This window comes from Aulonocara sp. 'chitande type north' Nkhata Bay, linkage group LG23 (genome assembly GCF_057382095.1).
Source record: "Aulonocara sp. 'chitande type north' Nkhata Bay isolate Kocher_YH1m ecotype deep benthic linkage group LG23, A_spYH_male_GT1.1, whole genome shotgun sequence".
Taxonomy (NCBI): domain Eukaryota; kingdom Metazoa; phylum Chordata; class Actinopteri; order Cichliformes; family Cichlidae; genus Aulonocara; species Aulonocara sp. 'chitande type north' Nkhata Bay.
Genome location: NC_141365.1, coordinates 25699291 through 25722494, shown reverse-complemented (window position 1 = coordinate 25722494; position 23204 = coordinate 25699291). Strand labels below are relative to the sequence as shown.

At 42.0% G+C, this 23204-nt stretch overlaps 1 protein-coding gene across 11 annotated transcripts in view; it reads left to right on the top strand.

Annotated features, from left to right (window-relative positions):
* The window catches only part of inpp4ab (inositol polyphosphate-4-phosphatase type I Ab), a 77494-nt gene that overhangs the window by 42137 nt on the left and 12153 nt on the right, over positions 1–23204 (top strand). For 3 of the 11 annotated variants that reach the window (XM_086284269.1, XM_086284265.1, XM_086284266.1), the window contains 17 exons: positions 1497–1644; positions 3894–4024; positions 4106–4210; positions 4306–4414; positions 4652–4669; positions 6410–6596; positions 6683–6898; positions 8666–8807; positions 9739–9927; positions 10600–10632; positions 11260–11432; positions 13970–14093; positions 14172–14239; positions 14995–15194; positions 15270–15367; positions 15477–15589; positions 15763–15917. In XM_086284269.1, coding sequence (XP_086140395.1) covers positions 1497–1644; positions 3894–4024; positions 4106–4210; positions 4306–4414; positions 4652–4669; positions 6410–6596; positions 6683–6898; positions 8666–8807; positions 9739–9927; positions 10600–10632; positions 11260–11432; positions 13970–14093; positions 14172–14239; positions 14995–15194; positions 15270–15367; positions 15477–15589; positions 15763–15917 — 2209 coding nt within the window. The remainder of the gene's footprint in view (positions 1–1496; positions 1645–3893; positions 4025–4105; positions 4211–4305; positions 4415–4651; positions 4670–6409; positions 6597–6682; positions 6899–8665; positions 8808–9738; positions 9928–10599; positions 10633–11259; positions 11433–13969; positions 14094–14171; positions 14240–14994; positions 15195–15269; positions 15368–15476; positions 15590–15762; positions 15918–23204) is intronic. The other 8 variants (XM_086284272.1, XM_086284270.1, XM_086284267.1 and 5 more) reach the window with 7 other exon arrangements.

Here is a 23204-nt window from a genome sequence, read left to right as displayed (position 1 = left end):
TTAGGCTATTGTGCTTTTCACACTCATGGAGACATGCCAAACTGCCTTTCATTGTTCTTGTAAGAGTGACAATAAAGAGCAATTCTATTCTATTCATATTGTATGCAGGGCATACGTTAGAGGCAAGACCTAGGAATATCAGCATAGTTATCACAATTAAAAAACAATTAAACAACTGACAAAGATAAAATCTAAGGATATGTGCTCTATAATTAAGTTTCTTAAAATTCCTTCAATTTTATATTTTATATATATATATATATATATATATATATATATATATATATATATATATATATATATATATATATATATATATATATATAAAATTTTATTTTTATTTTAGTTTACGGAAATGTTTTTTCATTTCTAGTTATAATTATAATCTTGAATCTGATTTTTTAGTTTGGGTTGTACTTTTCACAGTTTCACTTTCCCTATGAGAGTAGTTAACAAATTTTAGAAGACAAGTCAGCGTCTTCCAAGCAAAGTTTTGGTCCCAAAAGTGCCCAGCAGCCTCTAGAAACCACCTGGTACCTGGGTGGGGAATACAAATTTTCCCCTATTGACCAGAGGTTGTAAAATGGTTGGATACTGGTCTGTAGCCCTGTGTCACTGAGACCTTAGGGTATTAGGTTTATGTGCATGGAAAACCAAAGGAGAAAGTGTGAAACAAACTGACTAACTCGTTGAAATTAATATTTAATAGTTTTAGTTTAATTTAATTTTAAAGATGCCAGGCAAAATGTATTCTGCACACACTGAATATTTTCTGAGTTAAAGTCCCTTGAGGACATAGTAGTGGCACTTTTTAACTCGCCTTACATTTTCCTGATACCAAATCAAATGTACACTAAGACTGTGATACTTCAAGTTTCATTGAGCGATCTTGTAAGCGTATAAATCATGGGATAAAACCTAGTTTCAATAGCCCCATTTCAGTGTGTAGGATGTAGAGGAACAGAAACGAGCATTGGTACCCTGAATGTTTGATCTGCTTTCTGATAATTCACAGGAAAAAAACTTCAAAAAGGCAAAAGTTTGAAGACCCATATCACCATGTGGCATACATGACTGCTCAAAACAAGTTACAACATATGAACGTGAACATTTTTACCTACATCTTTATACCAAGCTAATCTCCGAGCAGTAATTCCGTCTCTGGAAAGAAGTGACTCATTTGGACACTTTTACAGAGCTTCATTAACCCTTATAGTCATATATTCTGAGAGGAGTATGTCTTCTGAATTTCAACCCTGCACCTGTTGGTTTTTTATTTTTTCTCTCCTCGTCCTTCATTTCTCTAACTCACATTTTCCATCAACATGCAGTTGAGTTGTATTGATTGTCCCCGGTGAGTGGGAGGTGTCTGTTTACCTCAGGGATTGAGTGGCAGTCCAAAAATAACGGAAAGCAATAACGTTGTTTACTGAGAAAAACTTTGGTCAGATCTGTCTTCATCTAATCCAAGCTAACTGAATTTTGTGTTGCTTCAGTGTTTGGCGGCACGATGTCGAGGATGTACCGCTTCCCCACCACTGATGGGAACCACCTACGAGTGCTGGAGCAGATGGCCGAAAGCGTCTTGTCTCTAAACATTCCCAGACAGTTTGTCAAACTGCTGCTGGAGGAGGATGCAGCCAGGTACAGCCATGCATGCATTTCTAAAGTTTACCAATAAAGAACATGTTACTTGTTCTTACTTATTCTTCATTTCTTATACTGAATAAACTGAACCTCTGTCTGTAAAACTTTTTTCACTCCTTGCTTTGTGCTTTTAAAGAATGCATAGTTTCTCAAAATGGGTTCAAAACAGGTTAACACTGTGTAAAATACAACATCAGATGTTTCAACTGCAATATTTATGCAGGTGGAGAATTTTAGCAGCAGCCTGCTTAAATTCTATGAGACGTGGACATCATCACAACTGCTATTTCCTTCAACCATCACCAGAAATCAGATTTTCCCACCATTGCACTGTGAAGTCATTTTGATCACAAAATATAACAATGAAGTTGTTAAATATATTTTCCCTCAACTTTGGACATTACTTACCTCATCAACACTCGACATCTTTAAAGCCTGAGCTTTGACTCATTTCTTTTGTTTTCTTACTTGTTCGTCTTCAGTTTTTCTGTATTTTCCTGCTCTGTTTTCTTCCTCTTAGCTGTACGCCACTTTGGTCAGCTCTTGTTTTTAAAATGTGCTTACAAAGAAACTGAATTGACACGACTAATAAAAAAAAAAAAAAAAAAGAGGCAAAACTAAGTTCCTGTAATAACCAACAGGAGACCAATGATGTGTAAACTGACTTCGATATGGCTTACTGGTCAGTAGTTGGACAGTGTTTGCAGACAAGTGGGTGTCTTGTCTGCAAACACTGCTGCTGAGTACAGAAATCGGGTTGTCATCAGTGCAGTCACAAAGAGGTTTTTGTCGCACACAGCTAGCAACCACTTGCCAACTGGTTGGGAATACAGTCTTTCATAGGCTTGTAACTGGTTTCGAGGCCTTTGTGATGGAGGCCAAATGAATATAACAAAACAAAAATTAGCAGAGACCTAAAATGCATGCTTTTGCACCATTATGGTTTATCCAGTGTTCCACTTCATAGATGCTCCCAACTCGGCGGTCTCGTGATTCATCTTCATAACCGTAGACAAGCTTGTGAGCTCAATAATTGTTTCAAACCTTTGAGGGGTTAAATATTTAATACATAAAGAACAAGAATCTTAATTTTAAATTTTTTTATAGCTTAAACTTCATAATACCCAGTTTGACCTCTTCAGATGTTTTGTTTTCTCTACAGCAGCTTAAAACCCAAAGAAATGTACTTTATTGCTTCATTAAACTTTGTGTCCTTAGTTTCTATGGACAAAATTTCTAGTCATAGCCAGATAGTTGGACGATCTCAATTTTGGTGGCCTCAGAATATCATCTCTGCTTTTTCTAGATGATTCTGTTCTGTTGGCTTCATTGGGTAGAGGTCTTCAGCTTGCACCGGGATGGTTTGCATCTAAGTTGCAGAAATGATAATGAGCACCTTCAAGTCAGAGGCCATGGTCTTCAGCAAAGAAAGGGCAGAGTGCTCACTCCAGGTCAAGGATGACTTGTTGCCTCAAGGGGAGGAGTTTAGTTACCTTAAGGTCTTGGTTGAATGACGGATTGGGGCTCTGCTTTGGTGAAGAGAGAGCTAAGCATAAAAGCAGAGTGCTTGGTTTATCGGTCAATCTACCTCCCCACCCTCAACTATGATCGCAAGCTTTGGATAGTGACAGAAAGAATGAGATTGCAGATAGAAGTGACAAAATAACCGTTCTCTGAAGGGTGGACAGCCTCTGCCTTTGTAATAGGATGGAAGAGTTCAGTCATTGGGGAGACATTTGGATTAGAGCCACTGCTCCTTCACATCAAAAGGAGGCAGCTGAGGTGATTCTGGCATGTGATTTGGATGCCTTATGGATACCTCCTGGGTGAGGTGTTTCCGGCATGTCCTGTGGGGAGGAGGCCCCAGGGCAGAGCAGGGCTCGGTGGAGAGATTGCATCTCTCAGTTGGCTTGGAAATAATTCAGTTTTCCCCCAGATGAGCTGGAAGAGGCGGCCAGGAAAAGGCAGGTCTGAGTTTCTCTGCTTAGACTGACCAAACCCATGACCTTGAACCTGGATGTATAGGAGAGGGAGGATAAATGAAAGGATGTTACATTAAACCAAAACAAGCAACAAATTATCCCGTCCGAGAAGCTGAAATCAGAGAAATTCCTTAAATTATGGAAATTATTTCTGATTATGGATAATTGCCACAGCTCTTATTGAAAGTCATTTGAAATGCATATTGAAGCGAGCGCAGTACTTGATGATTCATTTTTTCCTCTTTCTAACTATTCCGTCTGCAGGGTTTGTGAGTTGGAGGAGTTGGGAGAGTTGTCCCCCTGCTGGGAGAACCTGCGGCGGCAGATCGTCTCTCAGTACCAGAACATAATACTCGCTTACCAAGAGACACTGTCTGACCTCAGTGAATACAGAGGTCAGTGTACGTGCAGGCCCGAGTACACCTAAAAGAAAAAGTTAAAAAGATAACGACTAAGCTTCTTCGTCTCTTTGTCAGGCCCATCATTCAAAGCCAGTAACCTGAAAGCAGACAAGAAGCTGGAGTTCATGCCCACTAACCTTCACGTTCAGAGGATGAGGGTGCAGGATGAGCTGGGTTTTGGTTAGACACGAATACAAATTATTAAAAAACAAATCTTGCTGTGATTGCACGCACTTCTTGTTGTGCCTTTAAAACGTCCTTGTTTGTCTTTCCAGAACAGACATATGATGTGGTAACAGTCGGCGCCCCGGCCGCTCACTGCCAGGGTTTTAAGAACGGCGGTCTGAGGAAGATCATCCAGAAGTTCGAGGAAGCAAAGAAACAGTAAGTTGAGCACAAAGTGGGGCGTCACATAGGAAAATGAAAGAGGTGGGGGGAAGCAAGTTGCGATGACCTCTGCTCCTGTTTTGGGTTTTTATATTTTGCTTTATTCATCTTGTGATTTGTATTTAAACAGTTGTTTTTTTTTTGTCATCTTTGTTTCTTCAATTTCTGCATTAATCCTGCAGTTCCCTTTTTATGGCTTCCTCTTAATTTTGTTTTTGTTACTTTTCCGATCAGCGTATATGAGGAGGAATGGTGAGTCGTTGCACTGCTTTGCTTGTTTTCATTTGACACTTCTAAAAAAATACAAAATAAAAAATCACACTTTCATAGATCCTTAAGATTTGTACAACAATGTATTTTCAGTTTTAAGCTGGAAGAATGGGGTTTTGCATAGCTTATTATGTTAATGCAAAGAAATAACGGCACGTGGCGCATCAGTCTTAACAGTGTTGTGTTAACTAATATAGAACTAAAATGTGTGTCGTCTTAAAGCGAGCACAAGGTTTGTCACAAAGTTGTTTGAATACTGCTCACTTTATGAATTCAGTCATCATTTTAAAGTCCATTAAAACATGTTTCTGTGCTTAAAAAGTCAAACCCTGACAATATTAAAGAGACATTTTTAAAATTCTTCTACATGAGATGGTCTGAATTTGTGAAGCGAGTGGTATCGTTCCCCGTCCCTGGCGTTTATTGAAGTCTGCTCCATGTTGTCTCTCCGGTCCATTAAGAGCAGGCATGTGCATGCAGACACTGTATGTTTGTACATCTGTGAAACACTAAAGTTAAGAGTAGTGGGTAATGTCTCTCACTACGTTTTTGAAACAGACCCTCTGAAGCTTGATTTAGACTTCTGCAGGAAGTTTACGTTCTAACTTAAGACGTAACCGAAACCCTTCTTAAACCTAAACAGGTTGCTGCTATAGTATTCTGTTTCCAGTTACAGCGTATATTTCCTGCTGAAGCATATTTCAGACATAAGACAGAAACATTACAAAAATATACACCTACAGGCCACTTTATTAGGTGCACCTTGTCAGTACCGGGTTGGACCTTCAGAGCTGCCTTAATTCTTTATCGCACAGTTCAGCAAGGTGCTGGAAACATTCTTCAAAGTTTTCGGTCCATATTGGCTTGATGGCATCACACAGTTGCTGCAAATTTGTCAGCTGCACATCCATGATGTGGATCTCCTGTTCTACCAAATCCCAATGGTGCTCTGTTGCACTGAGATCTGGTGACTGTGGAGCCCATTTCAGTACAGTGAACTCATCCTCATGTTCAAGAAACCAGTTTGAGATGATTTCATCCAACCTGAGGCAGGATGGATCCATGCTGTTATATTGTTTATGACAAATTCTCACCCTACCAACCAAATGTCACAGCACAAATTCAGGCTCATCAGATCAGGTGACATTTTTCCAGTTCTCTGTTGTCCAGATTTGGTGAGCCCGTGTGAATTGTAGCCTCAGTTTTCTTGTTCTTAGTTGACAGGAGCGGGACCTGGTGTGCTCTTCTGCTGTATTCAGAGCTGCTCTTCTGCATACCTTGGTTGTAATGAGTGGTGGCTTATTATTGCCTTCTTATCAGCTGGCTGGCTGGCTATTCTCCTCTGAAGGCATTTTTACCCAGTGAACTGCCACTCACAAGTTATAGCCTTAGTTTCCTGATCTTAGCTGACAAAAGTTGGATCTTTATGGTTTTCTGTGGTTGTGGTTGTCTGACAAAGTCCTAGTAGATCAGCAGTTTGTGAAATACTCAGACCAAACAACCATTTAAAGTCAATTAAGTCACCTTTCTTCTCCATTCTGATGCTCAGTTTGAACTACAGCAGGTTGTTTTGACCATAAATGCATTAAATTGCTGCCATGACCAGTTGAACAGATGTACCTAATAAAGTAATAAAGCACCTAATAAAGTGGCTGGTGAGTGTAGAGTATCCTCAGTCCCAGCTCGGATACAGACGTGTCTGTGTGTCTTTGTTCCCTACAGTAGCGCCCTCTCCAGCTCTCAGTCCATCATCTACATACCCCAGGACATTGTCCGAGCCAAAGAGATCATCGCCCACATCAACACGCTGAAGACTCAGGTCAGCTACTACGCAGAGAGGCTGTCTCGAGCTGCCAAAGACCGATCGGCCAGCGGACTGGAGTGGACGCTCGCCAGTCTGGCTGATAAGGTACAAAAAGTTTTTGGAAGTGATGTGACGTTACGTGGGGACGCTTCTTATTTCATCATATATCATTCATACCTTCTTCCTTTCAGACCCGTCAGCTGGTGACAGTGTGCGACTGCAAGCTGCTAGCTTCAGCTATTCAGGCCCTGAACGCAGCGCGGCCCGAGTACATCGCCTCCAAAGCGTCTCCTTCAGCTGAGTCCGAACAAGTAGTGCTCCGCAACGACCAGGACACACTGACAGCAAAGTACAGCGGTCGCAACAGCCGGTCTTCACTGCATGTGGACTGGCACGAAGAGGAATGGGTGAGTTCATCAGCAGTTTTTGGCTGTTTTTTGATTCCAGATTTATTTATTTATTTATTTTCGCATGAGAACAAATGAGCTTCTTGGCACGCGTTGTGCATACAGCTTAAGATCTTAACTACACTCTGTACCAAGCTGGATGACAACCAGTCTTCAGAAGAGGACACGCAGTTTGTAATTTAACAGATTTCCAACTGAAAGTAGAAAAAACAGGTGAAACTCAAAAAGGAGAAGCTCTGGGTTCATTTTTCAATCTTTTTTTATTTTTAGCCATCTGTTAGCTAATATAAGTAAAACGCAGTATCTGAAAAAACACGTGAGTGGTGGTTAAAGCTTCAGGATGCTTATAAGTGAACTTTTGAGCTCATGTTATTGAAAATATATGCACAACTACGCATCAGAATATTTAAATGATTATCCTTTAACAGTGCCAGTTTCCATCTTATTATTTAAGTTCTTGTCACTTTGTTATTTAGATTTTGCACTTATCACATTTTTTGAGTATAGTAGCAGAAAAAAAACAAAGTTTTTGTTTTTTATATCACTACTGTAGATAAATATCATATAACAAGAACAGGAACTTCAAATGACAAAGGAAAGACATTATGCAGTCATCACACAGTCTTCATAGAAATGGTGGCTTCTCTGACACTGCTTAGTGGTAAATGATGCGCAAAATATCTTTATTTAAATTTAATGAACTTGAAGTGACATTACTGTCATGAGTGCATTTTGCCTCTGTGTACTGAGACGAGGGTCATGTAATGAAATCCATGAATCTTCGCTGATTGAATTCCTCCTCTCCTTCCTCTGACTTGAGTATAATTCCCTGCTGTAATTTATTTCTTCAATAAAAACAGTACTGTGTCCTGAACTTCCCCTCATTTAGTTATATTTTGTTTCCAGGAGGACAGACTATCTTTTGTTTGTAAAGTATTCTTGAGCAATACTTTTCCAGGCTTTCTTAAGGTGTTTCAAAGTGTTTCTTTGGACGCTGGCTACTTTTTTTTTTTTTTACTCTTTTTCAGTCTAGTCCTTGTACCTGAACATTTCCACAGAAATGTGCTTTGGAAATCTGTTTTTTCTTATTTCCGTTGTGTTTTGTGTGCCTTTGCAACATTTTTCTTATTGCTGGTGTTTTCTTAAGTTGCAGTCCGTTTGGCCTCTCAGGGCCACCGTAGAAATATCACCTGGAAATCATCTGATTGACAACAGCTTCATTTTTCAGCATGACAATGATCCCAAATACACAAGGAATGCAGTAAAAGAATACCAGTGGAGTAATATCAGTCATGGATTGGCCTCCCCAGAGCCCAGACCTCAACATTATTGAAGCAGTGTGGGATCATGTGGACAGAAAACAGAACAAAAGGCAGAAACATCCAAAGAAGAGCTTTGAATGTCCTGCAAGAAGCCTGGAGAACTATTCCTGAAGACGACTTAAAGACATGACAAGAAAGCTGCCTAAGAGAGTTCAGACTGTACTGAAGAATAAAGCTGATCACACCAAATATTGACTTTCAGGCTCAGAGTTGTAACGCTGTTTCTAATTGAAACTACATACAAGCAAACATTTATAGCATATATACAAAGAAATTAGGAGTGGTGTGAGACGTGCACGTTTTTTACTCCTTTTTTGCACATAAATATTTTCAAAGTGTCACCTTTCCTTTTTTAGCACATTACTTAAAGACGCTCTTTTGATTGGTTTGTTACTCTCTAAAATTGAAGCTGAAACAGCTGAATGTTGTAAACATGTCCTCTCAGGAGAAGGTGTGGTCAAATGTGGATAAGTCTCTGGAGTGCATCATCCAGCGCGTCGACAAGCTGCTTCAGAAAGAGAGGAGACCCAGCGTCGGCAGTCAGGACAGTACCCAGAGTGACCAGCAGGGTGGCAGCAGTAAGAAAGGTAAGAGACTCTTACAGTTTTTTAGCTGTAGTTTACTTCTGTGCCCTCTCATCAGCACTCTTTAATTTATGCTTGCAGTGTTATACTGTTTCCGGGGGGTGAGATGCATGTGTTGCTAACATGTTAATCTGGCTCAGAGGTGGTAAACTGTTGGAGGAAAACAGTGTCAATATGATTCAAGAGCTGGTAAATGTCTTTACTGACATGCTTTTGGTACCATTAATAGGAATCTGCTGTGCATTTTTTAGTCCTCCAGTTTGCAAAGTCAAAAGATTGCATTTTAGTGAGTTAGGGAGCCATAAGAGTGGGAGTTGGTATAAAAAGTCTAGAATAATATGGGATTACTTTGAAACCAGCTTGGATCTCTTAGTTATGAGGTCCTTTATGTTGTGAAACCAGACGGCACAGGTGAGGGATCAGAAACTGCACAGGACCACAGTTTACAGCAAAAAAAGACTCTAAAGAAGAGGCCAGAAGCTCATGAGCCCAGTGTTTACCTCGTTTATAGGAGCCATGAGATCTGCAGTTATGAGTGAGCAGATGTCCCAGTTGTGGGACTACGTTGTTTTTTTTATATCCCTCGGCTCTCCCTGTCCCACAGAGTAAGACAGTATTCCTGGAGTCTGGCTTTAAACCCAGTGCAGGTTAAACCTCTCGCAAGTCACCGATAAGATGTTAGCAGCTCTGCAGAGTTCAGAGAAAAATACCACAAAGAGACAGTAAATACTGAGAAATAGAGTTTTGCTCTTGTTTGTTTCCAACATAGACAGATATAGTGTGAAGTTATCACCACTTGGAATTAGAAGTCAATTTCACCCACCCGTTCTCTTTATTTATTTAAATAAGAAAATTGAAATATTCTCGTTGTTTTATACTAAAGTTCTAAACTTGTTTGCTGACCCCTTGATTTTTTTTATGTGGGTGTGAAAAGGCGATGGTGGGAAGTGTTTAGCTTTCTGGATCAACCCAGAAAGTATGTCAGAGGAATCTCCATCCTTACCACCATCATCATCATCATCATTAGAACCACCTCCACCATCATCATCATCTCCACCACCATCCTCTTCCTCTCAGCTTGCCCTCTCCTCTGCACGGCCTCCCAGCCCCGAACAGAAAACCTGTAGGTTTTGTTTTTTTCCTGTTTTTTTTTTTCTTCTTCTTCTTCTTCTTCTTCTTCTTCTTCTTCTTCTTCTTCTTCTTCTTCTTCTTCTTCTTCTTCTTCTTCTTCTTCTTCTTCTTCTTCTTCTTCTTCTTCTTCTTCTTCTTCTTCTTCTTCTTCTTCTTCTTCTTCTTCTTCTTCTTCTTCTTCTTCTTCTTCTTCTTCTTCTTCTTCTTCTGTCATCCCTCCACATCTATTTTCAGCTCAGGTCACTGCTTACTTTTAAGAAGTTGGAGGATTCATGAGCAGATTTTTCCTTCACCTCATCAGCCAACTTTATTCCTTGAGAAAATGCTCTTAAATGACTCGTCTTTAAAAAGCGTTCAGTGTTTTATGTGTGGTCTGCGTGTCTTTATGTGCACAGTGTTGCAGCAGTACTGTAGCAATGTAGCTGTTGTATCTGAGATTTTCTACATGTTGTAGCAGACCAGGGTCCAACATCTGTCCAAATTCCCCCCAAAACACACTAGATTTTCATAAAATAAGACAGAAAAGAGTTCTTCCTCGTGAGCCATTAGAGAATAAGGATGTTTGGACTCTGGTCTGCAGTGTTTCTTCTGTGTTGTCTCTGCTGCCCTCTATGGCGTACAGTGCTGCTAATCATGCATGTCGCACCTCCAACCCCTCTTCCAGATGGAAGCCCCAGTGCTGAGGAGGCGTATCCAGGTAAGAGCTGCCTCCCCACATGTGCTCCTCTCACTCTACTCACTTTTCCAGACGGATTTTGATAAGAAGTCCAGGCAGAGATATTCCAATGTCTGGACTGAGTAAACTCCAACAAACCCTGAAATAGTTACAAAAACTCATTATTTATTTATTTTTTTTAATAGCTACAGTGATTGACTCATTTTTAATACCTAAATCTGCCCTCAGTCCAAAAAACCCCCACAAATCAGTGTCACTGTTTTAGAATCTGCTGTGACTGCTCTAAATTTGCACCTTTTTCTTTACATAAAGACTGGGGTCTGTAACACTCAGCTCGTTTCCTATTTTTTAAGAACAAGCCTGACAGCAGGCTTTTGACTCAAACAGCTCTGTCAGATCTCTGCAAGTGTTTTTAGGTTCTTTCCAGCAGGATTTGTGGCTAGTCCTGTGGCTTCACCCTAAAATATTTCAGTGTGTGTGTGTGCTTCTCCTTTCCCCATTGTCCCTCTTGTCTTTTTTTTCTGTTTCTGTCAAATTTAACAAGAAGTGGACTCTGAAAAACACAATCTTTGCTACTTGGTGTGGAAATTATTGGTTTGAAGGCATATTTGTGCTTGGTCTCTCATGGTTTATTTGCACTTGTTGCAGGCGAGTGGAGCGAGGCACTGTACCCTCTCCTTACCACGCTCACGGACTGCGTTGCCATGATGAGCGACAAAGCCAAGAAGTCTATGGTCTTCCTGCTCATGCAGGACACCGCCCCGACGATAGCCATGGACGTGTCACTGCAGTACCGCCGCGACATTGTCTTCTGCCAAACGGTCAGCACGCAAACATCATCCAAGTGACTCAGACACACTCACCTACACATATTTCTGGTAATGTATGTCTGAGCTGATGTGTTTATCCTGGAGTGACTCAAAGTGAAGGAAAAGGCCAAGAAAAGTGTAAATATCGTAAAAGCAAGGAGTTCAGAGCTCTATGACTTTGTGGCTTTACGGTATTCATATGACTATTAAATGTCTGAGTAAAGGCAAAGGGAGCACAGCAAGTAAGGATTTCACACTCCCACTCACCTGAGACTGCAGTTATAAAGAGGATATGATGCCAGATGTAGTCCTCAAAGTGGATCCCTCCTTCAGTATTTTTAGAGGCTCTTTGCGATTGTAGTTTTTGGCAAACCCTCTTGTCTAACTCACATCAGTTATATTTACCCAGCGGTGGATCCCTGCAGCTCTTAAATGAGCAGCTACAGGACTCAGACACTTCAAGTTAAACTCTAATCCAAGCATTAAGTAAAGAAGTAAGAATAGCATTTCATAATAGTCAGCTATAATCAGAGCTGAAATACTTACAAGTAATCAGTCAAGCATTTTCAAAGCATAAAGCTAAATATTCTAAAATTTCTTTTTGCGCCATTCAAGTGGTTTGAGTTTCATTGCTCCAAAGCAATGTTTAAAGACGGTGAGATCCTGTTTTCTGACATTGTTAATGCTTTGATTATAGTTCTCAGAAATGACCCACATGTGTTGAGTGGCCTTCCATCACTGGCACATCCATCGTTTTTCCCTATGCTACAGTCACACTCTGGGAAAACAGTGGTTGGAGGCCACTGCATGATCACAACCCCCACCATGCACATTGTGATCTTGTTTCCTCTGAAATTGTTGCTTCAAAGACGGGGACCAGGTCTGATAATACGGCGATTAACTGTGATAAAGCTGAGAAAATTTGAACTCTCTTGCCGTCTACATACACAGACATTCACATCAACTACTTACATTTGTAGATTTGACAGAGAAATTCAGAAATTCCTCCATTGGCACTCGGCAATTTTCACATAACCACGATACAACCAGTTTGCAACCACTTAAGTTCAGTCCTCTATTGTAAAAACACGTGTCCCAGAATTGCTGCGCTCATCTGTGCAGACTGATTGCAATATGTTGACAATCTGTCTGTGTTTATAAATTAGACAACAGTTATTTGCAGATCTTTATCATTCTGCCTCAGAGTGCTTGCAGTCGGTCTGAGTTGGACTGCAACTATTTGGAGACAGGTTGCCTCCCAGTAGGCAGTCGGATTTATTATTTTCCTTTCCTAGCTGTAGAGATGGCTGTCGTTTTGTTTTTACTATAGTGTGCTGGGCCATTAATGGCTCGTCCAGTTCTCAGAGGGGCTGGAGCGTATCCCAGCTATCATTGGCGCCATCACAGGCACCTAAGGCCAACGTAGAATCACTGGTCAGTCTAACATACTGGGGGTTATATTTACTCATCAAATAAAAATATCTTCCTGAGTTTGGGACTCTGCAGGCAGAATTTCAGACTCTGTTTCAACCATGCATTAAAGAGCATATTTAAGAGCACACAACTGCAAACTCAATAGTGATCCTCAGCCATTCAGGGTTTGTTGGGTGTATAACATTTCTGATCGTCTTCAGTCAGATCCGTGTGAAGTTAGCTTCTGGCAGTGTGAACTGAAAATCAGTTACATAAAACTTGTCAGTGCAGTCCTCAAAAGCGTGCGCCGCAACACGCTGAGCTGCACAAGGATGCACAGAAACCAACCGCATGAGTCCACTTACATAATGTGATAAGCAGCCAATCGGTGGTGTCTTGATGTGAAACCATATGTTGATTTGCATTCGAGAATATGATGCAGGTTTAAAAACCGACACTGCAGTCAGTGTCGGGTGTGTTAAAAATGAAAGTGTGATCTGAATTGTAAATTAAATGTAAGATTTTTGTGGTAATTACAGCTTAAATCATGTGTCGTTTAACATTTCAAGGAATCTGCAGTGAAAGTACTTTGAATTTGACTTTATTTAAACTGCACAGATTCACAGCAGCAGCAGGCATCAGTGACAACAGACACAGGCGATTAATGCCGAGCTCAGACTGCAGGATGTCTTTGTGTGTAGTGATGATCAGTGTGCTACACAGACAGCTATAGAGTCGTTTTGCTTCCTCATTGCTTTTTTGGTCAGGTTTATGGTTGAAAAACACTGTACTCATATTTGTCGACCTCACAGACGTCAGATTTCAGATGGGACATCAAATGCAGCTCAGTTTCATATTAAACACGAAAGGAACACTATAGCTCAGTCACACTAGAGCAACAGTTGCAAGGAGGAAAGGAGGAAAACTTCCCACTTTTGACTGTAAGCCACAGGTTGACTGGTGGGAGGCTGGCGTGGACCGGGGTTGCAAAGCAGCTTGCAGCAGTAGCTTTGGCTGATGATGGTGTCAGACCGCTGCTTTAAAAGTTTATAAAACTGAGCTTGGAAAACAACAAACTGACTCTTTCTTGTCTGACCTGCTGTTCGAGTTCATGTGTGTGTGTGTGTGTGTTACAGCTCACCGCTCTCATCTGCGGCTTCATTATCAAGCTGAGGAACTGTCTCCGTGACAACGGATTCCTGCGACAGCTCTACACCATCGGCCTACTTGCTCAGTTTGAGTCCCTGCTCAGCACCTATGGTACAAACACACTCAAAGCTTTTTCTAATCGCACACAGCTGCTTGAGCCTCTGATTTCCAGTGTGTGTGTGTCTGCAGGAGAGGAGCTCGCCATGCTGGAGGACATGAGCATCGGCATAATGGATCTACGCAACGTCACCTTTAAGGTGAAGCAGCATGCTAACTGTCTTTCCAGGCTGTAGAGCCACTCTACGAGGATAATATTAGGAGGCCAGAGGTCTGGGTGGAGCTGGCATGAAACGTGGAAACGGTCACATAGATTAGACCCACTCTGAAGACACGATTTGGAGTAAATGTACTGCAGAACTCAACTGAATGAGGATGTGTTTACTGACCTTTTTATTGTAGTTTTCCTGGCTTTGCATTAAAAAAGACATGAAAAGTTTTGTGTTAAACGTAAACAAGCAGAGTGAAGCTATAAAGTGCAAACATGGACTCTGTCCATTAAAACTGCACAAAAACAGTTTTTTATTTTGAAAGCTTTGGATTTTTTTGTCCCTTCCTGTGGGACAAAAAACGATACAATCTTTCCAGGGAGCTCAGAGTCTAACTCAGCTCTCTGTGAATGGTACTCATGGTCACTGGTCAGTCAAGAAGGATGAGGAAACGAGGAGGTGAATGTATGGTTATGGAGTCTGAAGAATTCGGTGTTACGACGTATCTTTAATACAAAAGTACAAATCCCTCTCTGATTGAGCTTGTGATCAAAGTTGAGTCAGTTTAATACTGAAGCTGAGGTTTGGTCTCTGCAGAGTTGAGGACATGCTCAAAAACTTGCAGCCTCGCTGGACGGGCTCTGTTAATTTTAATTGAGTATTTATTTTGCTTTTCAGGGGCACTTGGTTCACAATTTCCATCTAGGTATTAAAGCTGCGTATACATGTACCTTTGCTCCTTTAAGGTCACCCAAGCAACCGGCACCTCCACCCCCGAAATGCTGCCGATCATCACAGGTAACCGGGATGGCTTCAATGTCCGCATCCCGCTGCCGGGGCCCATGTTCGAAGCCCTGCCCCGAGAGATCCAGAGCGGCATGCTGCTGCGGGTGCAGCCGGTGCACTTCAACGTGGGAATCAACGAGCAGCAGACGTTGGCCGAGAAGTGAGTGAGCACGTCCGGGATTTACCACCACAGGTGTTTGAGATTGGAAAAAATATTGTTTTGTGTGTTTTTCAGGTTTGGAGACACATCCCTGCAGGAGAACATAAACTCTGAGAGTCTCTCCAGACTGAACTCGTACTACGAGCAGTTCAAAGAAGTCCTGCCGGAGGACTGTGAGTACACAGTTTTCACGTGTTTCCTTCTTTCTAACTTGCACCACAAACCATTAGTGTTGCAACTCCTGCTTTAACCCTTCTTTTTTCTGTTCTTATCTACTTTCAGGCCTCCCGAGGTCTCGCTCTCAGACGTGCCTTCCTGAACTGCTCAGGTTTCTCCGGCAGAATGTCAACGCCAGGAAAAACAAGAACGTAGACATCCTGTGGCAGGCTGCGGAGGTGACATTTGCGCTCTTTTACTCAGAATGTCCGACTGCTTTGTTAGCAACTTTTAATTCTCCAGTAGGATTTTACTGCATTATAAATTTTACAGCTGCTTTTCTCTGAAGATGTCAAAAACGAAATCATCAGCGGTGACTCACCTCTCCTCCCTGCTTGCCTCACCATCTCAGATCTGCCGGCGGCTGAACGGCGTTCGCTTCACCAGCTGCAAGAGCGCCAAAGACCGCACCGCCATGTCCATCACGCTGGAGCAGTGCCTGATCCTGCAGCATGAGCACGGCATGGCGCCGCAGGTCTTCACGCAGGCCCTCGACTGCATGCGCAGGTAGGATGCCCTCACAGTGGCCGAATGGAAAAATGCACAGCTGCAAATCGCACCTGGGCAAAAAAAAAGACAACTTTTACTAAATAAATAACTTCTGTGCAGGGATGAAAAGATCAGGAGTTCATCAGTGTGCTACTTGGTAATCTGACTTTAACTGTTCTCAATGTAGTTTTAACCAATGGGAATACAGTAGGTGTTTAAATGGTGTGTTAGTGGTTACTTCTGTCCCACTTCAAATATGTGGATCCGTCTGCTGTGGGAAATAAGGGAGCAGTGTCTTACTTTTTCTTTTTTAAACTAGAAGATAATATATTTTATGGAGGCTTATTTTCACACTGAAAAACTTTTTTTTTTAAATATACTTTTGATAGTATTTTGTAATACAAGTCAAAATTTCTTGTCGAGAACTTGGTCATTTGAGAGGTATTCCAGGCATGTCCTATCAGGAGGAGGCCCCGAGGCACTTACAGGATTTGCTGGAGGGATTATGTCTCTCAGATGGCTTGGGAGCGACTCAGTTTCCCCTCCTGGATGAGGTGGATGACGTGGTCAGGGTGAGGAAAGTCCAGACGTCTCTGCTCAGACTGCTGCCTCCATGACCTCTGTCATGTGAAAGTACAGTTCGGGGGCCTCCTCCCAGTGGGACATGTCCGGAACACCTCACACAGGAGGCATCCTTGTCAGATGCCCGAACCACCTCAGCTGGCTCCTTTCGATGTGGAGCAGCAGCGGCTCTACTCTGAGCCCCTCCCGGATGGCTGAGCTTCTCACCCTGTCTCTAAGGGAGAGTCCAGCCACCCTTCGGAGGAAGCTCATTTCCGCCGCTTGTATCCGCGATCTCGTTCTTTCGGTCACTACCCACAGCTCGTGGCCATAGGTGAGGGTAGGGACGTAGATCGACCGGTAAATTGAGAGCTTCGCTTTTACACTCAGCTCCCTCTTCACCATGACGGACCGGTGCAGCGACCGCATCACTGCGGCCGCTGCACCAATCCGTCTGTCGATCTCCGGCTCCCTTCTCCCATCACTCGCGAACAAGACCCCGAGATACTTGAACTCCTCCACTTGTGGCAGGAACTAGGGCTGGGTATCGTCACTGATTTCTAGAATCGATTCAATTCCGATTCACAAGGTCCCGAATCGAATCGATTCGATCCACGATTCGATTCGATTCGATTTAAATCTGGGAAATTTTGACAGTCAGAAATATAATTCAGATCAGTACATTTACATATTTTTGTATCTATAAAAAGGAAGCTGACACTCGCAAGACTTTATCCAAGGTGTGAGCATCACAGCAGATGCCTTTGTGTCAAAGTAGCTGAAGATAAAACACAGAAAAACATGAAGGTGATTTTCCTGGCCTGGGATTTTATAAAAATATTCTGCAGTACATCAAAAACGAAAGAAAACCATTAATTAATGAACATTACCTCTGACGTTACAGCGGTTTTATTAGAGACATGGCTAAGCATTTTGCATTTTGAATAATTTTAAAAAGTTTCAATTTGTTCAGTATTGAACAGCAGAAATGAGGTTTTCTTTTCGGAAGAATGTAAAAGGGAAAAAAACAGCGGCCGACAGCGCTGTAAGCAACAGTAGACTTGTGCGTAACAAGCAAGCGAATAATGAAGAAAGGGAAACTGTTCGAGAGAGAGAGAGGGGGGGGGGGGGAGAGGGAGAAAGAGAGAGAGCTGCGCATCGCAATGGAAACAAAACAGTAAAAGAGTGAATTCATGACGATGTTTATGTGAAGCGTTTGGATCTTCTTTTGCTGCTGGTTCGGTCAATATTGTTTGGAGAGAGATCAAACTAACAGCTTTAGAATCAGCGCATAAAGGGCGTGAACACAAAGCGCGGACCCGGATCAGCGAGCTGTCGGCTTTCAGCCCCGACTGTGAGAAAGGCGACATCTAACTGATTCTGATCCGCGGGTCGCGCTGTGTCTTTAAGTCTATGTGCAGAATCCGTGTACCTGCTCTCATTTACTGTTTGGTGGTTCTTGAAATTTTGTGAGATGTCACCAGAGATTCTGGCATTTCGGACAAAATAAATTTATATTAAAAAATCGATTCAGGATTTTAATGAATCGATTTTACGTTATCCAAGCCAGAATCGATTTTAATCGATGAATCGATTATAAAAACCCACCCCTAGCAGGAACTCATCCCCGAAAACCGCATTGTTCCTCCTGTATCCGAGGTTCGACTAGCGGACGAACTCTCCTTTCCAGCACCCTGGCATAGACTTTCCCAGGGAGGCTGAGGAGTGTGATCCCCCTGTAGTTGAAACACACCCTCCGGTTCCCCTTCTTAAAGATGGGGACCACCACCCCGGTCTGCCAGTCCAGGGGTACTGCCCCTGATCTCCACGCAACATTGTAGAGGCGTGTCAACCAGTACAGCCCTACAACGTCCAGAGCCTTCAGGAGCTCGGGGCGGACCTCATCAACACCAGGGGCTCTGCCACCAAGGAGTTGTTTAACTGCCTCAGTTCCCGGAAATTGGCGGGTCATCCCCAGACTCTGCTTCCTCCTCGGAAGACGTGTCAGTGGGATTAAGGGAGGTCCTCGAAGTATTTCTTCCACCATCCGACAATTTTCTCAGTTGAATTCAGCAGCGCTCCGCCAGCACTATACACAGTGCAGGTAGAGCACTGCTTTCCCCTCCTAAGACGCCTGACAGTTTGCCAGAATCTCTTCAAGGCAGTCCGAAAGTCTTTTTCCATGGCCTCTCCAAACTCCTCCCACACCCGAGTTTTCACTTCAGCCACTGCCCGAGCCTCATTCCGCTTGACCTGTCGGTACCTGTCAACTGCCTCCGGAGTCCCACAGGCTAACCAAGCCCGATAGGACTCCTCCTTCAGCCTGGAGGCTGTTGAAATCTCCCAATTCTTTGAATCTTTGGGCTGAAGGAAGGACAATACTCGGTGTATAAATGCTCAATCAACAATCATTTATTTCCATACAATTCAACAATCAGAGCATTACAACGTCCGGACGGGAGAGATGCCTGCAGAGGGTCAACAGCATGTCTCAAAATAGTAGCAACTTTCACAGACTTTTATAGCTAGTAACAGCCCCCCTCCTTGTCATAAAAGCTGCATCTTCACATGTTTTTCTAATTCTTAGCGAGCCTGGCTCCTGACCTTGCCTCCCTGTCTTTCTGTGTGAAGTAGGAAGGGGGGTAAGGAATGTGGTTTTATCTCTTCTGCCCAGACACCTAGTCCCCTGCTTACAGCCTTCTTCACATGATTCAGCAATAAAACATTTCAAGAAAACAGTGTAAGACATTCACAGCTGATCAAGGATACAGAGTAATGCACACTTTATCTAATGAACTACAAAATGATTGTTTCTTTTATTCAAGAGTATAATAAAGACTAAACTACATACATAGCACACCATCAGAACTAAAGGATAATATATGGCCTACAGCTGTTAACCTAATTTACTACATTGACTACTGGTCATAAAATGGCATATGTTTAACTACTAGTCTCAACAAGGCTCCCTTCACCTCTGTTGTCCACCATTTGGTTCGGGAATTACCACCACGACAGGCACCAACCACCTTGCGGCCACAGCTCAATGCAGCAGCTTCGGCAATGGAGATGCTGAACATGGTCCATTCGGACTCAATGTCCCCAGTCTCCCTCGGAATGCTGTTGAAGCTCTGCCGGAGGTGTGCGTTGAAGATCTCGCGGGCTGGGGCCTCTGCTAGGCATTCCCAGCACACCCTCACTACACGTTTAGGTGCACCGGGTCTGTCCAGCATCCTCCCCCCGCCACCTGATCCAACTCACCACCAGGTGGTGATCAGTTGACAGCTCAGCTCCTCTCTTTACCCGAGTGTCCAGAACATATGGTCGCAGGTCTGGTGATACGATTACAAAATCGATCATCGACCTGCAGCCTAGAGCGTCCTGGTGAAGAAAGTCCAGACGTCTCTGCTCAGACTGCTGCCTCCGTGACCTCTGTCTTGAATCTGTCATGCAGTAAGAAATGGCTGCGTGGAGCTCAGGCTTGTGAGGAAAAAAATATTTTTAAATTTCACGAAAATTGCTTTTTCAGGGGCGATAACAAGCTTCCATAATATTTGGTTGAGTCCTGTCAGAACATCAGCACAAACACTGTCAGCGGCTCCATTTCAGACTAGTGGAGGTGAAGTCTGCACGTCAAAGCAGCCAGTTTCAGCCGCATGCAGTTGTTGGTTAAAGAGACTGAAACCAGGCTGTCAACATGTTTATTTTTGCTGTAATGATGGACATTTTAGCATGGCAGTCTATGGTGACTGACTCGCTGTTGAAGTCAGCCTCAGGCAGACGTTTGAGGTACTTGGTCAGTTTAATTTTTCAGTCCTTGTTGGCACACGTCTGTAAGAGAAAAGAGATATATAATTTCCTTCTGCGTCCACACATCAGTGCATGTCAAAGTTTTCTTTTGTGCCAAAGTGCCTGAGTGATGCTTGTTAGTACCCCCCTCTACATGTATATTACAAACAGGAACCACAGACAAGCACATTTCTGACTTTCTCAAAATTCAGAAGGACAAATGTCCACTTTAAAATGTGGAGACATGGCTGATGTTACGCAGCTCTAGGGAAATACATCCACAGCTTCTCAGATTCAGTGTTTTACTTTATTGAATCTCTAAAATCAGTTTTGCCCATGTGTGGTTTGAAAACTCATCACCTGCTTCCTCTGCATAACGAGGCGAGCTAGAGGCTGTCTCGAAGGTGATGCTCGAATGAGTTAAGACTCAGTTGGTTACCTCACTTCACCGGCAGATTCCTCTCAAAGTTTATCAGTAACTTTTGATGCTTTTTAAACCTAAGAAGGACGCTTACATGGAGAAGAGAGCTACCCAACTGCTACTCAGTCCTTTTAATGGTTATGTCGAGTGTTTGTTGGTCTGTGTTCTTGTCTTGTCTGTCTAAACATCAGTTTGAATATCCGTCTACTTGTCTCAACTGTCTTTCCTTTATTTGTGTAACCAAAACACCTGCCATAGAGTTCCTTCACCCATCCTCATTTTATCGCTTCCAAAAACAATTTCTGCCTGTGTAAAAGAACTGGACTTCGTTTGCCTCTGTGTGTTTTTAAAAAATAAATAAATAAATAAAAATGATCAGGGTTGAAGTCAGGAACACCAGATAAAGGTAGAGATGGGGTGGAGGTGGGTTGCAAAGCGCCTTGCAGAAGCAAAAGTAGGCTACAAGAGCCTTAAAAAGAAGATTAGCCTGTAGAAACATTGGGCTTGACTTTGTGGCAAATGCTACTGTAAACTAACGCTGATTCAATACTTTATAAAGTCAAAAACCTAGGCTTTTCTTTTCCTTCATTTGCTTAAGATTTTTTTTTTGGATGAATTCACCCCACATTGTTAAGATAGGATAAGATAAGATAGAACTTTATTAATCCCTCGGGTGGGTTCCTCTGGGAAATTCGACTTCCAAAAAAAGCACAGCAACGACCGAAGTTACAGTTACAGAATTGTTATTTATATATATATATATATATATATATATATATATATATATATACACACACACACACACACACACACACACACACACACACACACATATAAATACAGAGACAAATATAAATAAAGTATACAAAGGGGATAAATAGAATAAATAGGAATAAAAAATAAAAATACAAGTGAATTGCACATTTCAAGTATTACTATGGATAGTGTTACTATGGAAACAATCATTCTCTGTTCATGACAGCAAATTAGGGTCACTGAAGGTAAAAAAAAAACTAAATAAATTAAAGGAAGTAGATAAATCAAAAAAGGGTCTGAGTGAGAGGAGTGAAAACTCAAACTTTTAGAGTTGAAAAACAGAGGCGCAGATACAGAGGTTTTCTCATACATTATTCATTTTTTGTGGTAAATTTGCTACTTTTTCCTCTGAAATTTGCCATTTTATTCATTTTCCACATTTATCTTGTATATGTTTGTAACTTTTCTTGGAAATCTGTCACTTTTCTCTCAAATTTCCCACTTATCTTGGTAAATTTACAACATTTATCACTTAAATGTATCCGCTAATGTAATTTAAATTTCTTGTGAAATAAGCATGTTGTTTGCGACCCTTTTTCTTGTAAATGTACATTTAACTCTTTAATTTGCCACTTTTTCTGGTAAATTTACTAGTTCATGTGATTTTCTTGTGAAATAGCCACATTTCTTTGCCATTTATTTGGCGCATTTATCTTTAACCTTAAAGTTTTTTTTCTTAAAAATTCTAACCACTCTCACTCAGCCCCCTTTAAAAGAAATGTTTTCATTTACAAAAAAACCCAGGAAACACGAGGGATGCTGGGAATTTGTATTCCTGAACGGAGCATTATTGATATTTATGTGATTTCCTGCTGGAGGACAGTCAGTGTTTCTCCTTTAAAAGCCTCTGAAAGTGTTTGTTACTTTCTCTGTCGACGGTTGTGTGACTTCCTGTTGTGAATATTTCTGTTAAAGATGGAAACACGCCTGTCTACAATAAAGTCCTGCAGATACTCGCATGATATGATGTCTCTTCACCTTTCTTCCTCTCCCCTTTTTCCTCTCCTCCTCCTCACCAGCCGACGTGCATGAAATCCGATCATTTTTAGAATTTGTTTTATTATGTTGGAGCTCAGAAGCATGCTAAACAATGCTTGGAGATATCGGCCCCCTTCACTCCCTCTTTTATCCCCAGCTATCTGCACTAAGTGGTTTAAAGTGGATGAAGTAAATGGATAAGACACCCTTATTGCATGTTACCTCTAATAGGACGCCATCTTTATCATTTATAGTCTGAAGTTCTTCCTTTAAGCTTTACTCCTTCAATAAAAGGGTGTTTTTTCCAGTCTTTTCCCTCCATCTGTCCCTCCTTCCTCCACCCATGTCTTAGAGTATATAAACATGGAGAGCCATTGGTGTGTTTTCTTACCTTCTTTCCCTTTCTTAATTTCTCTCTTTTCTCTCTCCTCCTCCTGTTTCCTCCTCCTCTTGTTTCCCGTTACATGATTGCTGTTTTGCTCCTGTGATTGGCTCATTTTTGCGGGGTTGTTGTGTTGTTGATTTCTACTCCGTCCGCCCATTTGTCGTCGCCTTGATATTATTGCTTTTATTTTGGTCTAAAATGCCTCCGGTCATTGTGGATGTGGCTTCTTCACTGTCACTCTGATTTTTTTTTTTTTTTTTGGTCACGTGTTAATTTGCCGTCGCACTTGTGTGCACTCACACTCCATCTGTTTATTTTGGCCTCCTTCACCTTTCCTCCTTCCTTCTTGCAATTT